Below are 19,232 nucleotides of genomic sequence, written 5' to 3'. Positions count from 1 at the left end.
CTGAAAGCTGAATTCTGTCATGACAGTTGAGTGTCATCCTAGCCTTCCAACTTGCATGGTAAACACTGGACTCAATATCAACCCCTCATAAACTGCCCTGTTATTAGACATGAGTCTTGCCCTTGTGGCTCTTATGCCATGTTAAGTATGATTAACAGCAGCACCATGTCACAACAGAAGAAATTGCCCCTATTTCCACATTCATTCAATCACTTCAAAGCCCCTCTTCATCTAGAAAAAAGTTAATAGAATTTGACTCTTTGTAAGTGTGTCATACTGTATTTAATGATTAAATATAACTCTGGGCATCTCCATGGCCCTCAGTCATAATGATCGCATGCGTCAGAAACTGTATTAGAATTCATCTGTGATCCCTTTGAGTATATATATTGGTGAGAACAACTCAGAGATGTTTATCATCACAAGATGATGGATAGGATAAGATTACAGCAAGTAGTAATAGTGGTGCTGCTTTTACTAATCTCTGACTGCTAGGGAAAAGACAGTCTGCTTCTTCCCACTTCTCTTTGACGCCCTCATGCTTGTTCTCTTTGTTTTACAGTTGATATATTTGCCTTTGATATTTTGATTTACTGTTCCATCGGTTGCGATGTGTGGCACGGTTTCTGAATGGGACAACTTCAAACTAAATGTGTTGAGGGGGAAATGTGGAAAGAATGTCCATCACAGTCATCATCCTCTAGGGGATCTCTATCTTACTCTCCATTTGTTTCCACTTACTGGAGTTCAAAGAACGTTCCTACTTTTTGGTCAAAGCTGCATTTAATGGAGATAATGGTGTAGTTTAGTCAAATTAAAGATTAAAGGCAGAAACATTTCAATCTATCAGAGAGCAAGAACCCTTTCCATGGATTTAACTATTTTGGGGGAAGAAACCATCTTTCAGCAGTCTTCTACATGATGACTCAGCTTGACTGTGGCTTTGTAGAAGAACAGAGATAAGGAAGGATGGAGGATTCAAGACATATGTAAAGCCTTATATTGAGCTGGTTATAGTACCTTTGGTGGTGCGGTATACATACTATATGGTGCTATTTGATTAATCCATTTGTTTAGAGGACATGGGTGTGTGGGCAAAGGAAGTGCGGTCAAGTCAGGTAAACAGTGTGTGTGTGTGTGTGTGTGTGTGTGTGTGTGTGTGTGTGTGTGTGTGTGTGTGTGTGTGTGTGTGTGTGTGTGTGTGTGTGTGTGTGTGTGTGTGTGTGTGTGTGTGTGTGTGTGCGTGCGTGCGTGCGTGCGTGCGTGTGTGTGCATGCGTATGTGAGTGCGTACCATTTTGCAGAGGGAACGCATTGATGCTGAGCAGATTAAGTTCCACAGCAGGCAATAGAGTAATCTAATTTCCTAGCCCGCTTACTGATATCATGCCACTGTATCCTTATTATTCAGAATCCCCTCTTGTTCTACATTTCCAATCAAGTGTAGGAGCTCAATAGGTCCACTGCTATTCCTACTAAGGCTGTGACCCTGCTTTGTTAGCATATTTTTGTCCAAATGGGGACAGTAAGTCAGGGAGAAATAGTGCTAGCCATGATGTTTGGACAGACACACAGCTATTACATGTTTTGAGTCAGAAACACCCAAAATAACTATCACAATGATGATAATGATCACTATGATCATTAATTTTCAAACAACAAAACCAATTTGGAATGCAGTCCTAATGTACTGTACATTCCGTGCTTCTCTTGGAGGAAGGCACCTACTCATTTGCGTTGGTCCTGGATAGTCTCTCAGTGGTTGATTAGTGTAAGTGTGGGATCCACACTGCTGGACCAGTTTGAAGCCTGAAGCACATTTATCATCGTCCCTGGCAGGGGGTACCTTTCTCTGCCTCGCACTGCTCATCTTGCAGCTCGCTCTCTGCCTCGCACTGCTCATCTTGCAGCTCGCTCTCTGCCTCGCACTGCTCATCTTGCAGCTCGCTCTCTGCCTCGCACTGCTCATCTTGCAACTCGCTCTCAGCCAGGCATTGCTCATCTTGTTACTCTCTCTCAGCCAGGCACTGCTCATCTTGCAGCTCTCTCTCAGCCAGGCACTGCTCATCTTGCAGCTCGCTCTCTGCCTCGCACTGCTCATCTTGCAGCTCGCTCTCAGCCAGGCACTGCTCATCTTGCAGCTCGCTCTCAGCCAGGCACTGCTCATCTTGCAGCTCACTCTCATCCTCGCACTGCTCATCTTGCAGCTTGCTCTCTGCCTCGCACTGCTCATCTTGCAGCTCACTCTCAGCCAGGCACTGCTCATCTTGCAGCTCACTCTCAGCCTCGCACCGCTCATCTTGCAGCTTGCTCTCTGCCTTGCACTGCTCATCTTGCAGCTCACTCTCAGCCAGGCACTGCTCATCTTGCAGCTCGCTCTCATCCTTGCTTTTCATTATTTACCTTTAATTTTCGTTTCCTTTTTGGCTTTGTCCTTTGTTGTTGTTGTTTAAGGGAAGGGGTGGTGTTTGAAGGAAACGTTTTCTTCCCAAAGAAGCCCTTAAAAGTATGTGTCTGATGTCTTATCATTGGAGTGAAAGGTGATATGATAGATACAAATATTTTCAGAAGCCACACCACTGTTTATCATTTGGAGCTACTGTTAAAATACATTCCAGCTTCAATTTGAAGTAGTTTTTTCTGTCTCATGGTTGGCCAATCTAGCTACCCCAAATACCAAATAGAATTTGAGGGAAATCTGTATTTGCTTGTATAGCCTAATGCTCATTGAGAAGAAGGGCATTACTCCCTTCAGATGTAAGATGGGTGTGATTCTGATCTTGTAATAATTTACTTTGTTACTCCAAGTGAAGAAGTTCTAAAGACAAAAAAACTGCCGAACTGTCCTATAAAAGAAAAGGGTTTTGTTGCTCAAAGGAGAAGGGAGTTTTATGACATCTTCCCAGAGGGGCCCGCTTTACGTTTCCAGATGTTCAATTAGCACTTTATATGGAGCATTTACCTCTCATTTGCATTTAACTGGCCCATCATCAACGTTTTACACATTGTCTTTTAAAAGACAAACACTATACAGAGTTATGTTTGTGTGTTGTTTTTCCCTTGTTTGTTGTCCATTAAGTGGTCCAGTGGCTTTTTTATTTATTTACAATAAGGGATTGACGAAAACAAGTTATGATACTTACGTAGGATAAAGCACTAAATTAATGTTGATGACACTGACACCCCCTCCCCCTCTTCTGTCTATCCTCTCTCTCCTTTCTCTCTCATTAGTGCTAGAGGCGTCACAACAGACCCTGGTTCGATCCCGGGCTGTATCACAACCGGCCGTGATCGGGAGTACCATAGGGCGGCGCACAATTGGCCTAGTGTCGTCTAAGTTAGGGGAGGGTTTGGCCGGGGTAAGCCGTCATTGTAAATACGAATTAGATTTTAACTGACATGCCTAGTTAAATAAAGGTTAATTAAAACAAATAAAATCATCTCTCTCCCTTTTGTCAGGCAGGTAAACAGTGACTGGAGCGATTCCTCTCAGACTGGTCCCTCAGGTCTGAATCAGTAATCACTCTTAGATCTCAGACATGAAAGACTTGTGTACATCTTCCTCAAAATGGCAACTTATTTTCTAATGGATAAAGGGTGAGACGGGAAAGGGGAGGAAGGGTGGGAGAAGAAATGTTGACATTTATTTTAGCCCCCTTGAAAGAACGTGAAAGAGAAATAAAAGAGACTGTCACAGAATCATTAACATATTTTATCAATGTCAAGAGGCGCTCCGAAAGAAGAAAAGGAATGGTCCATCCCAGTCTTTAGGACAGTTCTGGCCTCCAGTAACTATGGGTGAGTACTTAGTACATGATGGTCTGTTTACCCACTAGTGCATGTAAAAACCAATGTAAGAAGGAAGTCATTAAACAAATGATGCACAGTAATGTTTGATAGAAGCAAGAGAGATTGTTCCTATGAAAAGAACAGTGGGCATAGAGAATTAGGAGGGATGACAGTGGCAAAGTTGAGGTATCACAGCTAGATGATTGGAGAGGCTGGGCTGCAAGGAAAAAAACTTCAGGCTCTGTTAAAAGTTTCACTATCCATGCTTCCTCATTATTCTTTGCTTACGAAAACAGCTCATCAAAAACTGAGATGATGCAAGCACAACACTAACATCAGCAGCAATTTATCGGGAAAATCGCACAACCCCTAGATCACTTTTCCTTTGAACATCCAGAGGAAATTAGATACATGTCCATCCAGAATCCATGTTGAGCAATGTGCTCCCCCCGAAACAGGCATTTCCCATTGATCTAGTCAACATCAAAACAAATCATGGTGATGAAACAGACCAAAGTGGCACAGTAGGGGGACTTCTACAAAGTATAATCTCTGACAGTATCAAAACACATCTCTGAGTTTAAGGCTAGATTCGGATAAATAAATTAGGCATTAGCTATGGAATAAATTATAATTCCAGATTATTGGACTATGTTGGATACTTAATTTTGAATAGCACAACACATCCAAACACAAGACAATTCTTATGTTATTAATTATAGGGCATGAGTAGTGAGTAGGCCTGATATAATTTAAGATGATATGTGTTCCTTGGGCTTTTGAATGACACCATCATGTGTATTATGATGACAAAAATGTGTTTTATGATGTCAACAAGATAAGAGTTTATTTTCTAGAAATTATAAAATGATGTCTAGATTATAATCAGGTAGTCTACTAGGCCGATGTATAGACATGGGTTTATGTCGGTTTGTGTAGCTGCCAGGCCTGTACTTTATCTCCATCTGGTGGATATTTGTAAGGTTGCAGCTGTCAGGTGCGAGAGGAATACTGAAAACGTTCAAGGTCATGAAGATCACTCCGCTTATTATCTTTCTATTCCAAAAATAGATATCTTTCTCTCCTCCGTTTTGAACATATGTATAGATAGAATTTTGGGATCCATTTTTTTCTTAAAAACAAACACATTTTTATCCAATTAGTAAAATATGTATTAAAATAAGATGTTTCGCGTTGAACTGTTGTTCATTTCATTCGCAAATTTGACGAGCGTAGTAATACTTTGAAGTGAGAAGACCAACACATACTGCGTTCAAGCAAGACAAAAGTTTAATCGCTGCTGCTGATTCGTTCTTTGACTAGGTTGAGTTTGTAAGTAGGTAGAAATATTGATATCATATTTACATAAATCACCAAAGATTCTGATAGACATTAAGTGTATACATTAACGTCATGTGAAGAATGGAATCTGTTAATTTACATGAATTGAATTTTGTACGTTAAATGCTGTCAACTAATGTTAGCGCGCTAACGTTAGTTAGCTAGAAAATGTTGGCTGGCTAAACAACATTCTTGCTGGGCTTTTTTAGACATCACGAAAACTTATCGTGTTAGCTTGTTGAAAATAAGTTGTAATGGAACGTGGTTTTTTTTCGTCAAGTTAATGTGCAAAGATAGTTAGCTGTCACTCCGGTGCTAGCTAGCTAAACTAGCTTTAAGGGAACATGTGCCTGCCATGCATTTTTTTACTTCGTTGTGAAAATAGCTAGCCAGCCACTTCCCAGCGCGTGCTTTTAACTTTGTCAACCAATTTCTCTTTTCACTATTTGCGGTTGAAATCATTCTAATAGTTGGCTACAGGTCCTGTTTTTGTTGGCCTAGCTAGGCTTTGGCAAGTAAAGTGCTTGTGTTGCAAGTGACTTTAATGTATGTGCTCAAACTTGGTTGACACTATTAGCGACCTAAACCAGCTATCTTACAAGCAACATAATTATCAAAATATTTTAGTAAATTCTTTGCAATAACACTGTCTTCTCCAGGTTTTAGAAACTGAAAATGACTGGCCGTGCACGAGCACGATCAAGGGGCCGAGCGCGCGGTCAAGAGACCGCGGCACCTGGCGTGGTTAGTCTGCATGAGCAACTAGTTAATATGCTATCTGTTAACTAGGGCCTGGAGTAGTCCATTTGAACATTTTCGTTTTGACGAAATAATTAAAGTACTTGAATCTTAAGGTGTTTGTTAATCAAATGTAAGAAATCACAGTTGTCTTATCTGATATGAGTCTGATCTTACCTGCAGACACCCTTTCAGGAGACAGCACGAGAAGCTCCCCCCTCTGAGGGTGAGCTTGTGGGTCGAGGAAGACAGAGAACTGCCCCAGGGGCTGTGTCCTCCGAAGGTGCAGTGCGCTTTCCCTCTGGATCATCTAATATGACATTAACTCCCAAAACAATTGACTATGGATAGCTGAATTTAATGAAAATGAAAAAAATGCTTTGCATACATTTGCAATGAACGATAGAAGGCTGACTTAAATAATTTGTGTTTTGTTTTTTCACAGCCGTTATTCAGATATCTGCAGGGTTTCAGCAGGTGAAGATTGGAGAGAGAGGTGGACGGCGACGTGACTTTCATGATGCAGGAATCAACACCAGGCAGGCCATGGAGCATGTGAGAGAGTCCAAGTCTGGTGTGCAAATGGCTTATGACTACATGGTTTGACAGGATTTGCCATGATACATCCTTATTTAAAAACCCCCAAAGTGTTACTGAGCTAAATCATTTAGTAAATATTTCAAAATTCAAATTGCCCTGGCTGCAGTCAGGTTTAACGGTAACCTTTGATATTTCCTCAGGTTTCTCTGGCTCTCCCATTGAGCTGAAAGCCAACTTCTTCAAGATCCTGTCCCGCCCTCAGTGGGTGCTGTACCAGTACCATGTGGACTTCAAGCCCGTCATGGAGTCACGGCGCCTACGTTCTGCCCTCATGTATCAGCATGAGGAGACACTAGGCAAAGCTCGCACCTTTGATGGAGCTCTCCTCTTCCTGCCTCACAAACTGCACAACACGGTACAGTACACTGGAGGGCACTATTCCTCTGGTGGCTTTATATAGTTATGTAATTTAGTACTAACTTCTTGTGTAACGTGGGATTTACAGTTTACAGGTGCAATATGCAGAAATCGCTCTGCCATTTCCCGATTGCTAAAATTCTAATCGTTTGCTTAATTTCAGTTTGACAAAACAATAATCATTGTACCATCGAAACCACTTTGAAATATTTTAAAATCCCAAAATATTGTATTGTACAAAACCGAAACTAAGACTCAAACTTTCTATGTGAATTTGGTTGGGGGCGCCCAAAAAGTTGCATATTGCAGCTTTAGGTTTCTGTTAAAAAACAGGCTGTTTGGCACCTAGGTGCTTTTTAGACTTAAATTAATACATTATTCTAAATCTTCTGGGTCTTTAGATACACCTTTTTTGTTTATAGGAGACTGTGCTTTACAGTGAGACCAGAATGGGTGAGAAAGTCCAGATCACTGTCACTCTGACCAATGAGCTGCCCCCCACTTCTCCAGTGTGCCTGCAGTTCTACAACATCATCTTCAGAAGGTCAGAACACCCACTAAAGGGTCATTGTCGTGTTCACAGCTTTGAGTTTCAAAATTCTGAAAATAATATTCCATATCTATAAAATAGGGGACAGTGACATGTTAACATGAAAACCCTAGCCACGGCTCTACTCCATCATTGCCTACCAGTTGTCTGTTCTTGTTTTCAGAGTACTGAGGATGCTGAACATGCAGCAGATTGGACGCCATTACTACAACCCAACAGACCCACTCAATATCCCACAGCACAGGTCTGTATTTCACTAGCCTCAACAGTGGAATCTATGGAGACTAGAGAACCAGAATTAAGCAATATGATGTCTTTTGTTGTTTTTCACTGTGTGCTGTGCGTGTTCTTCAGGCTGACCATCTGGCCCGGCTTTACTTCCACCATCCTGCAGTACGAGTCCAGCATCATGCTGTGCACGGACGTGAGCCACAAGGTGCTGCGCAGTGAAACGGTGCTCAGCTTCATGATGGGCCTCAGGCAGCAGAGTGGAGATCAGCGCTTCCCAGAGGCCTGCACCAAGGAGCTGGTGGGACTCATCGTCCTCACCAAGTAAGACCCATTACTATAGTGCCTTCAATACTGAACTACAGGAATCTAATTGGCTGAAATCCTAAATCTGTGAATCTTGGCATAGGGAACAACTGCTTGAAAAGTGTTCTCTTTACACTTCTGGGAATTGGCCTATATGGATAGGGCTAAATTGAAAATTGTCTTACAGAATAAATATGGATAACATGCATAGCCATGGTAGTATTTGAAAGGGAACAGTTTATAGATAATGGGGAAATTATTAGACCGAAGGTGAGTACACAACAGTTCAACTGACACAAGACTAAATCCAAACATTACACTGTTGATTTGACAATTTCTGTACTTTTCACATTTGTTGATAACAATCTGAAAATACTCTGGATACATTCAGTAACATAAGACTATTCCTGGAAAATGTGGGGTAGGTGCGACATATGACCAACAAATTACAAGGGTTTGAGTGAGAGGACTAACTGGTGTCTCCAAGTAGCCACACACCTTTCCAAAGTGTGTACAGTTTATAAGCAGTTTCAATGCACCTTTTAGGACTTAAAAGTCATGGGTGAACAGGGAGTACAGGAGGGTGCTAAGCATGTACCCTTGTGGGGCCTTTGTGTTCAAGAGCAGGGTAGTGGAGATGTTGCCTACATTCAACAATAATGTACATTTTTGAACTCTCATAGCTGTGCCGTTGACAAACTGGAGCATTCACATTTGTAGTTTACTTTGGAACACAACTCTGCATCCCCACCATCACGCAGTTACTGTTTACGCAATCCAAAAACAGTGCATTATAAATTGCAATCTAGGTCAGGTGGGCATGATTTGAAAGCTTGTTCTATTTACAACATTACTAGCAAAGTTATAAAATAGGATCTTAGTGTTACGCTTTCGCAAGGCAATTCAAAAATAAAAGATATATTTTTAAATATATATTTTTAATCTACACACAATACCCCAACATGACAAAGGAATTTTTTTTTTATTTTTTAACTCACATTTACATAAGTGTTCAGACCCTTTACTCAGTACTTTGTTGACGCACCTTTGGCAGCGATTACAGCCTTGAGTCTTCTTGGGTAGGACGCTACAAGCTCGGCACACCTGTATTTGGGGAGTTTGTTCCATTCTTCTCTGCAGATTCTCTCACACGCTGTCAGGTTGAATGGGGAGCGTCACTGCACAGCTATTTTCAGGTCTCTCCAGAGATGTTAGATCAGGTTCAAGTCCGGCCTCTGGTTCCAAACATATTCCATTTAAGCATTTTTTTATTTTATTTAACTTGGCAAGTCAGTTAAGAACATATTTGTATTTACAATGACGACCTAGGAACAGTGGGTTAACTGCCTTGTTCAGGGATAGAACGACAGATTTTTACCTTGTCAGCTCGGGGATACGATCTAGCAACCTTTCGGTTAATGGCGCGACGCTCTAACCACTAGGCTACCCGCCTTCCCTGAATGATGGAGGCCCTTGTGTTCTTGGGGACCTTCAATGTTGCTGACGTTTTTTGTACCCTTCCTCAGATCTGTGACTCGACACAATCCTGTCTCAGAGCTCGATGGACAATTCCTTAGACCTCATTAATTTGTTTTTTACTCTGACATGCACGGTCAACTGTGGGACCTTCTATAGACAAGTGTGTGCCTTTCCAAATCATGTCCAATCAATTTAATTTACCACAAAGACTCAAATTAAGTTGTAGAAACATATCAAGGATGATCAATGGAAACACGATGCACCCGAGCTCAGTTGAGTCTCATAGCAAAGGGTCTAAATACTTATGTACAGTTGAAGTCGGAAGTTTACATACACCGTAGCCAAAATACATTTAAACTCAGTTTTTCACAATTCCTGACATTTAATCCTAGTAAATATTCCCTGTTTTAGGTCAGTTAGGATCATTTTATTTTTAAGAATGTGAAATGTCAGAATAATAGTTGAGTGATTGATTTATTTCAGCTTTTATTTATTTCATCACATTCCCAGTGGGTCAGAAGTTTACATACACTCAATTAGTATTTGGTTGCATTGCTTTTAAATGGTTTAACTTGGGTCAAGGTTTTCTGGTAGCCTTCCACTAGCTTCCTACAATAAGTTGGGTGAATTTTGGCCCATTCCTCCTGACAGAGCTGGTGTAACTGAGTCAGGTTTGTAGGCCTCCTTGCTCGCACAAGCTTTTTCTGTTCTGCCCACACATTTTCTATGGGATTGAGTTCAGGGCTTTGTGATGGCCACTCCAATACCTTGACTTTGTTGTCGTTAAGGCATTTTGCCACAACTTTGGAAGTATGCTTGGGGTCATTGTCCATTTGGAAGACCCATTTGCGACCAAGCTTTAATTTATTGATGCACCCATCCCTTTAGCGGGATCATTTTCATCAACACCCGCTGAATTGCAGCGCTTCAAATTAAATTACTAAAAATATTTAATTTTCATGAAATCACAAGTGCAATATAGCATAACACAGTTTAGCTTGTTGTTAATCCACCTGGCGTGTCAGATTTCAATACAGCTTTTCGGCGAAAGCATAACAAGCGTTTATGTAAGAACATCTCTCTCAGTAGACAAAATATTACAAACACTAGCCGCCAAGTAGATTGGCCACGAAAGTCAGAAGATCAATAGATTAAATCGCTTACCTTAGATGATCTTCGGATGTTTTCATTCACGAAACTCCCAGTTACACAAATGTTCCAAAGATTATTTGAATATCCAAAATACCTCCATTTGTTTGGCGCGTTATGTTCAGGCTCGAGCGGTCACGACATCGCAGACGAAAATTCCAAATAGTATCCGTAATGTCCACAGAAACATGTCAAACATTTTTTTATAATCAATCCTCAGGTTGTTTTTTAAATATATAATCGATAATATACCAACTGGGACTGTCACTTTTTCAATAGAAGAGGGAGAGACGATGGCTGCCCCACTCTGTTGCGCAAGCAAAACTCTGCGAACACCCAGCTATCCACTCACGCGATGTTATCTTTCTCGCTCATTTTTCAAAATAAAAGCCTGAAATTATGTCTAAAGACTTGACACCTTGAGGAAGCCATAGGAAAATTAATATTTTTTTTCTATTTTGACAGTTTTGGAAACTTTAGAGTATTTTCTACCCTAATCTGACTATTATATGCATATTCTAGTTTCTAGGCCTGAGAAATAGGCAGTTTCAAATGGGTACGTTTTTTTTTAGCCAAAAACGAAAATCCTACCCCCTACACTCAAGAAGTTAACCTCCTGATGTCTTGAGATGTTGCTTCAATATATCCACATAATTTTCCTACCTCATGGTTCCATGTATTTTGTGACGTGCACCAGTCCCTTCTGCAGCAAAGCACCCCCACAACATGAGGCTGCCACCCCCGTGTTTTACGGTTGGGATGGTGTTCTTTGGCTTGCAAGCCTCCCCCTTTTTCTTCCAAACATAACGATGGTCATTATGGCCAAACCGTTCTATTTTTGTTTCATCAGACCAGAGGACATTTTTCCAAAAAGTATGATCTTTGTCCCCATTTGCAGTTGCAAACCGTAGTCTGGCTTTTTTTAATGGAGAACGCCTCTCCTTCCTGAGCGGTATGATGGCTGCATGGTCCCATGGTGTTTATACTTGCGTACTATTGTTTGTACAGATGAACGTGGTACCTTCAGGCGTTTGGAAATTGCTCCCAAGGATGAACCAGACTTGTGGAGGTCTACAATTCTTTTTTTCTGAGGTCTTGGCTGATTTTCTTTTGATTTTCCCATGATGTCAAGCAAAGAGGCACTTGAGTTGGAAGGTAGGCTTTGAAATACATCCACAGGTACACCTCCAATTGACTCAAATGATGTCAATTAGCCTATCAGAAGCTTCTAAAGCCATGACATAATTTTCTGGAATTTTCCAAGCTGTTTAAAGGCACAGTCAACTTCGTGTATGTAAACTGTTGACCCACTGGAATTGTGATGCAGTGAATAAGTGAAATAATCTGTCTGCAAACAATTGTTGGAAAAAATTACTTGTGTTATTTATGCACAAAGTAGATGTCCTAACTGACTTGCCAGAACTATAGTTTGTTAACAAAACATTTGGAGTGGTTGAAAAACGAGTTAATGTAAACTTCTGTTTTCGCTTTACGAGGTTTGCATGTAGATTGAGGGAAAACAATTATTTTATACATTTTAGAATAAGGCTGTAACATAACAAAAATGTAGATAAATGGGTGCTGTAGATGTCCTGGAGGGCGGGCAGTGTGCCCCCGGTGATGTTGATTTTGTCCATCCACACTAGATGCGATCAGGACACGCAGGTTGAAATATCAAAACTAACTATGTACCAACCATATTAATTTGGGGACAGGTTGAAAAGCATTAAACAATCAAGGTTCTTTAGTTCGCTAGCTTGCTGTTGCTAGCTGGGTTGTTATTTTACCTGAAATGCACAAGGTCCTCTACTCTGACAATTAATCCACAGATAAAAGGGTAAAGCGAGTTAGTTTCTAGTAATCTCTCCTCCAGTCTTTGAACTTTATAACAGTTGGCAACCAACTTTAAGGTGCATTACCACCACCATCTGGACTGGAGTGTGGACCTTAGTTAATAGTTCAATCATCCACGTAGGTATATGCTCCTAAAAACCAATGAGGAGATGGGAGAGCCGGGACTTCCTGCGTGTTAAGCTTCATAAATAGAACCAAGTTCTATTTTAACGCCTGGCTACGCAGATGTTCGTTGACGGTGCAATGATTGAATAACATGTATGTGTACATTTATTTTGCAACGCGCACTTAACCCGAGTGGTGTTTGTATGTTAATGGGCAAGCCAAATTTCTTCAGATTGTCAGTGATGTATATGCAGAAGAATGGACGGGGGTCGACACCATCCACAATCAGCTCCTTCATTTTGTTGAGGGAGAGGTTATTTTCCTGGCAACGCTCCGCCAGGGCCTTCACCTCCCTGTAGGCTTTCTCGTCGTTGTTGGTAGTCAGGCCTACCTACCACTGTTGTCGTCTGCGAACTCCATGATTGAGTTGAAGGCTTGCGTGGCCACACAGTCATGGGTGAACAGGGAGTACAGGGCTGAGCATGTACCCTTGTAGGGCCTTTGTGTTAAAGAGTAGTGGAGATGTTGTTGCCTACCTTCACCACCTGGCGGCTGCCCGTCATGAAGTCCAGGACTCAGTTGCACAGGGCCCTGAATTTATAGCGTTCCTTTATATTTTTTTCACCGTTTAATTATTTTTTACATTTACAGTTCCTTAAATTACTTCAATCCGTACAGATGAAGAATGCAAGCTAGCTGTTTACATGTGTGATGAACAGACAAGTGTAGCCTGGTGCAAGATGCCACATTTTGCGGGTAGGTAGAGAGCGTGTTGAGGAGGACGCTTGACTCGCTAGGCATCTTATGGCATGATATTAGGTCCACAGAATTATACCTGTGAGTGGCTTCTATGGGGGAACTTTGAGTGTCCTTCGAGCTAATGCGCTAACACGCTTGACCTTGCTAGCTAACAAGCTTGTGTGTGCACTGAGTGACACCAGAATTAAAAACACGTCTTTGTAAATCCCACGTGAAACGTCATAACTAGGTCCATTCTTCTCTAGCTAATTCAAAATCTATCTCCCTATCTTCTGAATCAAGCTTATTACCTCAATACAGTAGTCTAGGCTTTGGAGGTGGGAGGGGCAGGTAGCCTAAATACACACAGGCAAAGATTTTCAGCTTGAAGGCAGACACTGGAATCCGTTTCTAAGGGACAGCATGAGGGCTTTGAATAGGCATTTTGTTGTGGGACTAGAAAAAAGTCTGGAACATAAAAGAACGTTAACTGCTTCCCATGCTTTTAAAATAACGGTTCTGTTCCGGAACAGTATGGATTACAGTATGGTTACAGGTTCCATTTCTGTTCATTGAAAATGTATTTATTTTACAGTTTTCCACTCAGTTCCCTGAGTGCATTCAGGTGCGTGTTCTTCACAATTAACAAACCAGCACATTCTGTTCAAAACAACCCAGTGTATGAAGCCATGTCATCTTGTAACTTACATCAAACACAGTGATGTTAAACATTAACACTATATATGCACATTTGGACTCAGTTGTTTGGCTAGCTGTGTTTGATATCATCCTCAACGTCTCATCTTTCAAAATACGTAGTCATCAATTTACAGCATTTCCCTCACTCAAACAACAAAAAAATGCTGGTCTGACGTCATGTATAGCATGTTAGTGGCCAACTCTGCCATTTTTCAACCCCGAGTATGAGTGTAAAGGGCTATGGTCTTTGCTTCCATGTATTTCACTATTGATAACATGTTAAGATTCTGCCATGGGTAACAATGACATGAATTAACAATGGAAAATTAGGCTTCATCCTAATGTAAATGCATAATTTCCCTTAGGTACAACAACAAAACCTACAGGATTGATGACATTGCGTGGGACCATACTCCCAACAACACATTCAAGAGGGGAGACTCTGAGATTTCTTTCAAAGACTACTACAAGGCAGTAGGTTTTGTCCCACACACACACGTATGAGCTGTTGTCACTTAATGGAACCTTGACTGAACTAATGGTGGTTTAATGTCTCTTCAGCAATATGGTCTGGACATCACCGACGGCAACCAGGTGCTTCTGATCAGCCATATGAAGAAAATTGGTCCTTCTGGAGGACCGCCCCAAGGGCCAGCCATGCTTGTCCCAGAGTTCTGCTACCTCACAGGTACCACTGACTATAACAAAACACCGCAAATGTTTTTTAAGTGTTAAATGTACTGTCGTGCCAGGTATTACAACTTTTGGCTTTTTTGTGTCTTATTTAAAAGGCCTGACTGACAAGATGCGTGCTGACTTCAACATCATGAAAGACCTGTCCACCCACACCAGACTGACCCCAGAGCAGAGGGAGGGGCGGCTCAACCGCTTCGTTGGGAACATCCACCAGTAAGTTTAATGTCTGTGGTTTCTATTCCCCAGTTTTGATTGATTACAATACTGATCATCTCTTTATTTTGCAGGAACACGGAGGCCCAGACAGAGCTGAATACCTGGGGACTCAACTTTGACAACAAACTCCTGAGCCTCACAGGCAGGGTCCTCCCTTCGGAAAGGATTGTGCAGGGATCTAGAACGGTATATAATCCAACACAAAATCAAAGTTTTAGTGTTGTTTGTATTAGAATATGGGGGTGGGGCGTCTTCCTGCACTTTCCTGATTTAACATGTTAACATTCAATGTTTGAAGTATGGTATTTTCAGCAGATGTAATGTAACTGCTAGTTCTTGTATTTTCTCCTAGTATGAGTACAACCCCTGGCAAGCAGACTGGTCCAAGGAAATGAGAGGCATCCCACTGATCAGTTGCCGACCACTGGAGAACTGGTTAATGTTCTTCACCCGCAGAAACAATGATGTGGCCCAGGCCCTCCTGCAGACCCTCAACAAGGTCTCCACACCCCTGGGCATCCGCATGCAGAGGGCCATCATGTGAGTACACACACACACAGAGATTTAGATACAGAGAACTGCACTACCCAGTTGTATGGAATACCAAGTGAAGCCTTTCTCACCAGAGAAATGACTTGATGTCCCAGAGTTGACATAACATTGCATTCTTCCAGGGTGGAGTACGAGGACCGTCAGGAGTCTCTGCTCAGGGCCCTGCAGCAGAATGTTAAGAAAGAAACCCAGATGGTCAGTAGTCACTCAGCTAAAGTCTGGCTTAACATGACTGTCATGGTGTTATTACAAACATGTTGCAGGAATCTATGTCAGTTGTGTTGGGTTCCTTCCTAAGGTGGTGGTGGTCCTGCCCAGCAACAGAAAGGACAAGTACGACAGTGTGAAGAAGTATCTGTGTGTGGACTGCCCCACACCCAGCCAGTGTGTGGTGGCCCGCACCCTCGCCAAACAACAGGCCCTCATGACCGTGGCCACCAAGATCGCCCTGCAGATTAATTGCAAGATGGGAGGAGAGCTGTGGAGCGTGGAGATCCCAGTAAGACACACGCACAAATCAAATGCATCCCATGTATTTCAATGGAAGAATGTGCCTATGCTAAGGTGTTACACTTGAAAGACATAACCACCTTACCTCCCTGTTTTACAGCTGAAGCAGCTGATGATTGTGGGTATTGACTGCTACCACGACACGGCTGCTGGCAAGAGATCAATTGGAGCTCTGGTGGCCAGTCTTAACCAGGGCATGTCCAGGTATGTGTCCTTATGGCCAGGAGGCATGCATGGACACTTTCCCATCAGGGTTTTTTGCCAAGCTAAGAGTGTGATGGCAGAAGCTGATATTATGATGAATGAGTTAACAATTAAACTAACGGGACATACCTCTGATTTCCCAGGTGGTTCTCAAAGTGTGTGCTGCAGAACCGTGGACAGGAGATCATGGACGGACTCAAGGTGGCGCTGCAAGGCATGTTCAGTCAAATCAAACACTTGTTACATAAAAGGAACTATTAAAAGCTCACTTCCAAGTGTTTTTCTATGATTCATTTGAGCCAATTTAGTGTGTCACATTTGTGACAGCTTTTTCAAAGTCTAGGGCTGAAAGGGTTTTATCCCTATTGAAGTTTGACCATGATCCCCAGTATCCTGACAGCAGGCTCTTTTCCAGGTGCCCTGAAGGCGTGGCTGAAGCACAACAACTGCCTGCCGTCACGTATCATTGTGTACAGAGACGGAGTGGGAGACGGGATGCTGCAGAGTGTGGTCAACTACGAGGTGCCACAGATCATGGAGTCCATCAAGACCATGGGACACGACTATGCGTAAGAGACAATCTATTCTAGAAACTCGCCACTGTATTGACTCCATTTCAATCACCAGTCATTCTATTGCTGATATTGTTCTGTCCTGTGTTACCCCCCTCCTAGACCCAAACTAACCTTGGTGGTTGTGAAGAAGCGCATCAGTTCCAGGTTCTTTGCCCGCATCGATGGCAAGCTGACCAACCCTCCCCCTGGAACATGCATCGATACTGAGGTCACCCGCCCAGAATGGTACGATCACCGACGATGACTGATTTTTCAATCATGGAAATGTAATCATGTGTGACTACGTATCCTTATTGTCTGTCTTTCCTTTTCAGGTACGACTTCTTCATTGTCAGCCAGGCCGTCCGCATGGGCAGTGTCTCCCCAACCCACTACAATGTGGTGTACGACAGCAGTGGACTGAAGCCTGACCACATGCAGCGACTGACCTACAAACTTTGCCACATGTACTACAACTGGCAGGTAGGCTGGATTCTCGTAGCTAGTTGTATTGCAAACATTCCTAGCTGAAGACAACTGCTTTATGATATTGGTTATTGATTGCTATATTGTTGAGTATTGTATATTTTGGACACGATGGTAAGTAGTATATTGTGGGTATGCATGTCATTGGTTTTCTGTGTGCTTATCTCCAGGGAATCATCCGAGTGCCTGCACCCTGTCAATACGCCCACAAATTGGCCTTCCTGGTGGGCCAAAGCATTCACAGAGAGCCCAACATGAACCTGGATGACTTCCTTTACTACCTGTAAGAGAGCACAAGCTAACTAAAGAGCACATTGGAGAACTTGGTTTCCTTGAAACTGTTTGATTTTTGTTCAGGAAATTGACTGAATTTACTTAGGGGTAAAGTGGTTAGGATATTCCCCAATTTACAGGAGAGTGAAACCATTTTTATTTTTTTATACTTCAGCAATTTGATTATCTTCTGTTTTATGCTGTTTTATTTGAAAAAATATTTGTAGATGGTCATTGCAAAGTGTTTTATTTGTGTGACATGGTATGAGACTGTTTTGAGAAGTTTGCTACCTCAGCTTTTATTTTGGCTGTACAGTGCATTTGGAAAGTATTCAGACCCCTTGACTTTCTCCACATTGTTACGTTACAGCCATATTAAAAAAAATGATTAAATTGCTGTTTTTCTCAACAATTTACACTCAATACCTAATAATGACCAAGCAAAAATATATAAGTATTCAGACTCTTTACGGAGTACTTTGTGGAAGCACCTTTGGCAGCGAGTACAACCTCAAGACTGCTTGGGTATGACGTTACAAGCTTGGCACACCTGTATTTGGGGAGTTTCTCCCAATCTCTGCAGATCCACTCAAGCTCTGTCAGGTTGGATGGGGAGCGTTACTGCACAGCTATTTTCAGGTCTCCAGAGATGTTCAACCAGGTTCAAGTCTGGGCTCTGGCTGGGCCACTCAAAGACAATCAGAGACTTGTCCCGAAGCCACACCTGCATTGTCTTGGCTGTGTGCTTAGGGCTGTTGTCCATTTGGAAGATGAACCTTCGCCCTAGTCTGAGGTCCTGAGCGCTCTGGAGCAAGTTTTTATTGAGGATCTCTGTTAATCTTTGCCTCGATCCTGACTAGTCTCCCAGTCCCTGCCTCTGAAAAACATCCCCACAGCATGATGCTGCCTCCACCATGCTTCACCGTAGGGATGGTGCCAGGTTTCCTCCAGACGTGAAGCTTGGCATTCAGGCCAAATAGTTAAATCTTGGTATCATCAGACCCGAAAATGTTATTTCTCATGGTCCCCGAGTCCTTTAGGTGTCTTTTGGCAAACTCCAAGCGGCTGCTGCCTTTTACTGAGGAGTGGCTTCCATCTGGCATACCATAAAGACCTAATTGGTGGAGTGCTGCAGAGAGGGTTGTCCTTCTGGAAGGTTCTCCCATCTCCACAGAGGAACTCTGGTCACTCTGACAGAGCTCCATCGGGTTCTTGGTCACCTCCGTGACCAAGGCCCTTCTCCCCTGATTGCTCAGTTTGTCCGGCCAGCTCTAGGAAGTGTCTTGGTGGTTCCAAACTAAAAGGTCCCACACTGTCAACTGTGGGACTTTTTTATAGAGACAGGTGTGTGCCTTTCCGAATCATGTCCAATCAATTGAATTTACCACAGGTGGACTCCAATCAAGTTGTAGAAACATCTGAAGGATGATCAATGGAAACATAACATAACATAACAAAATGTGGAAAAACTCAAGAAAAACTTGATTACTTTCCGAACGCACCGTACCTCTTTGTTCAATATCACAGTGAAAATTAAGGTTATTGCCTGGGTTGAAAAATTATTGTTTCAACTTTGGCGCAAAGTTGCACTTATGACATGTTGTTTAGGGGGAAAAAATGCAGTTAAATCAATTGATTAAAATAATTGTGGATCAAGTTTTGTTTAATTTGATTACCCTTCAGTAATAGTTAACTTTGTAGTACTGTTATTGCGTTACTGTCTAGCATGCTCAAACTCAACCCTGGACCTCAAAGCCAGTTCCACTGTGTTTTTTTCATTGTTCCTCTTTAATCAGGGACTGTTTTAGA

The 19,232-nt window shown here is 42.2% G+C and overlaps 1 protein-coding gene across 3 annotated transcripts; it reads left to right on the top strand.

Annotated features, from left to right (window-relative positions):
• Positions 1-5,052: 5,052 nt before the first annotated feature.
• LOC139411997 (piwi-like RNA-mediated gene silencing 1) lies at positions 5,053-19,124 on the top strand. 3 transcript variants are annotated; one of them, XM_071158770.1, is made up of 21 exons: positions 5,053-5,120; positions 5,789-5,873; positions 6,051-6,150; positions 6,313-6,441; positions 6,608-6,822; positions 7,247-7,368; positions 7,538-7,618; positions 7,729-7,926; positions 14,298-14,406; positions 14,494-14,620; positions 14,724-14,841; positions 14,916-15,030; positions 15,197-15,384; positions 15,519-15,591; positions 15,695-15,895; positions 16,007-16,110; positions 16,254-16,324; positions 16,526-16,679; positions 16,785-16,910; positions 17,000-17,147; positions 17,321-19,124. In XM_071158770.1, the coding sequence occupies exons 2-21, from the start codon at positions 5,805-5,807 to the stop codon at positions 17,435-17,437; spliced, it is 2,565 nt and encodes an 854-aa protein (XP_071014871.1). In that variant the 5' UTR covers positions 5,053-5,120; positions 5,789-5,804; the 3' UTR covers positions 17,438-19,124. The 3 variants fall into 3 exon arrangements, with proteins under 3 accessions (XP_071014871.1, XP_071014872.1, XP_071014873.1); XM_071158771.1 differs by having other exon boundaries at positions 5,065-5,124; positions 17,321-17,562; XM_071158772.1 differs by lacking the exons at positions 5,053-5,120; positions 5,789-5,873; positions 6,051-6,150; positions 6,313-6,441 and having other exon boundaries at positions 6,673-6,822; positions 7,264-7,368; positions 17,321-17,562.
• The last annotated feature ends 108 nt before the right edge of the window (positions 19,125-19,232 follow it).

This window comes from Oncorhynchus clarkii, chromosome 6 (genome assembly GCF_045791955.1).
Source record: "Oncorhynchus clarkii lewisi isolate Uvic-CL-2024 chromosome 6, UVic_Ocla_1.0, whole genome shotgun sequence".
Lineage (NCBI taxonomy): Eukaryota > Metazoa > Chordata > Actinopteri > Salmoniformes > Salmonidae > Oncorhynchus > Oncorhynchus clarkii.
Note: the sequence above shows the minus strand (reverse complement) of the source record. Positions and strands in the feature narration are given on the sequence as shown.

Excerpts from the sequence above, each read along its gene's own strand:
- LOC139411997 (XM_071158770.1), top strand. The coding sequence starts at position 5,805 with ATGACTGGCCGTGCACGAGCACGATCAAGGGGCCGAGCGCGCGGTCAA. Across the intron at positions 15,896-16,006 it reads TGTGGAGCGTGGAGATCCCA|CTGAAGCAGCTGATGATTGT; the intron begins GTAAGACACACG and ends CCTGTTTTACAG. Across the intron at positions 16,325-16,525 it reads ACTCAAGGTGGCGCTGCAAG|GTGCCCTGAAGGCGTGGCTG; the intron begins GCATGTTCAGTC and ends GCTCTTTTCCAG.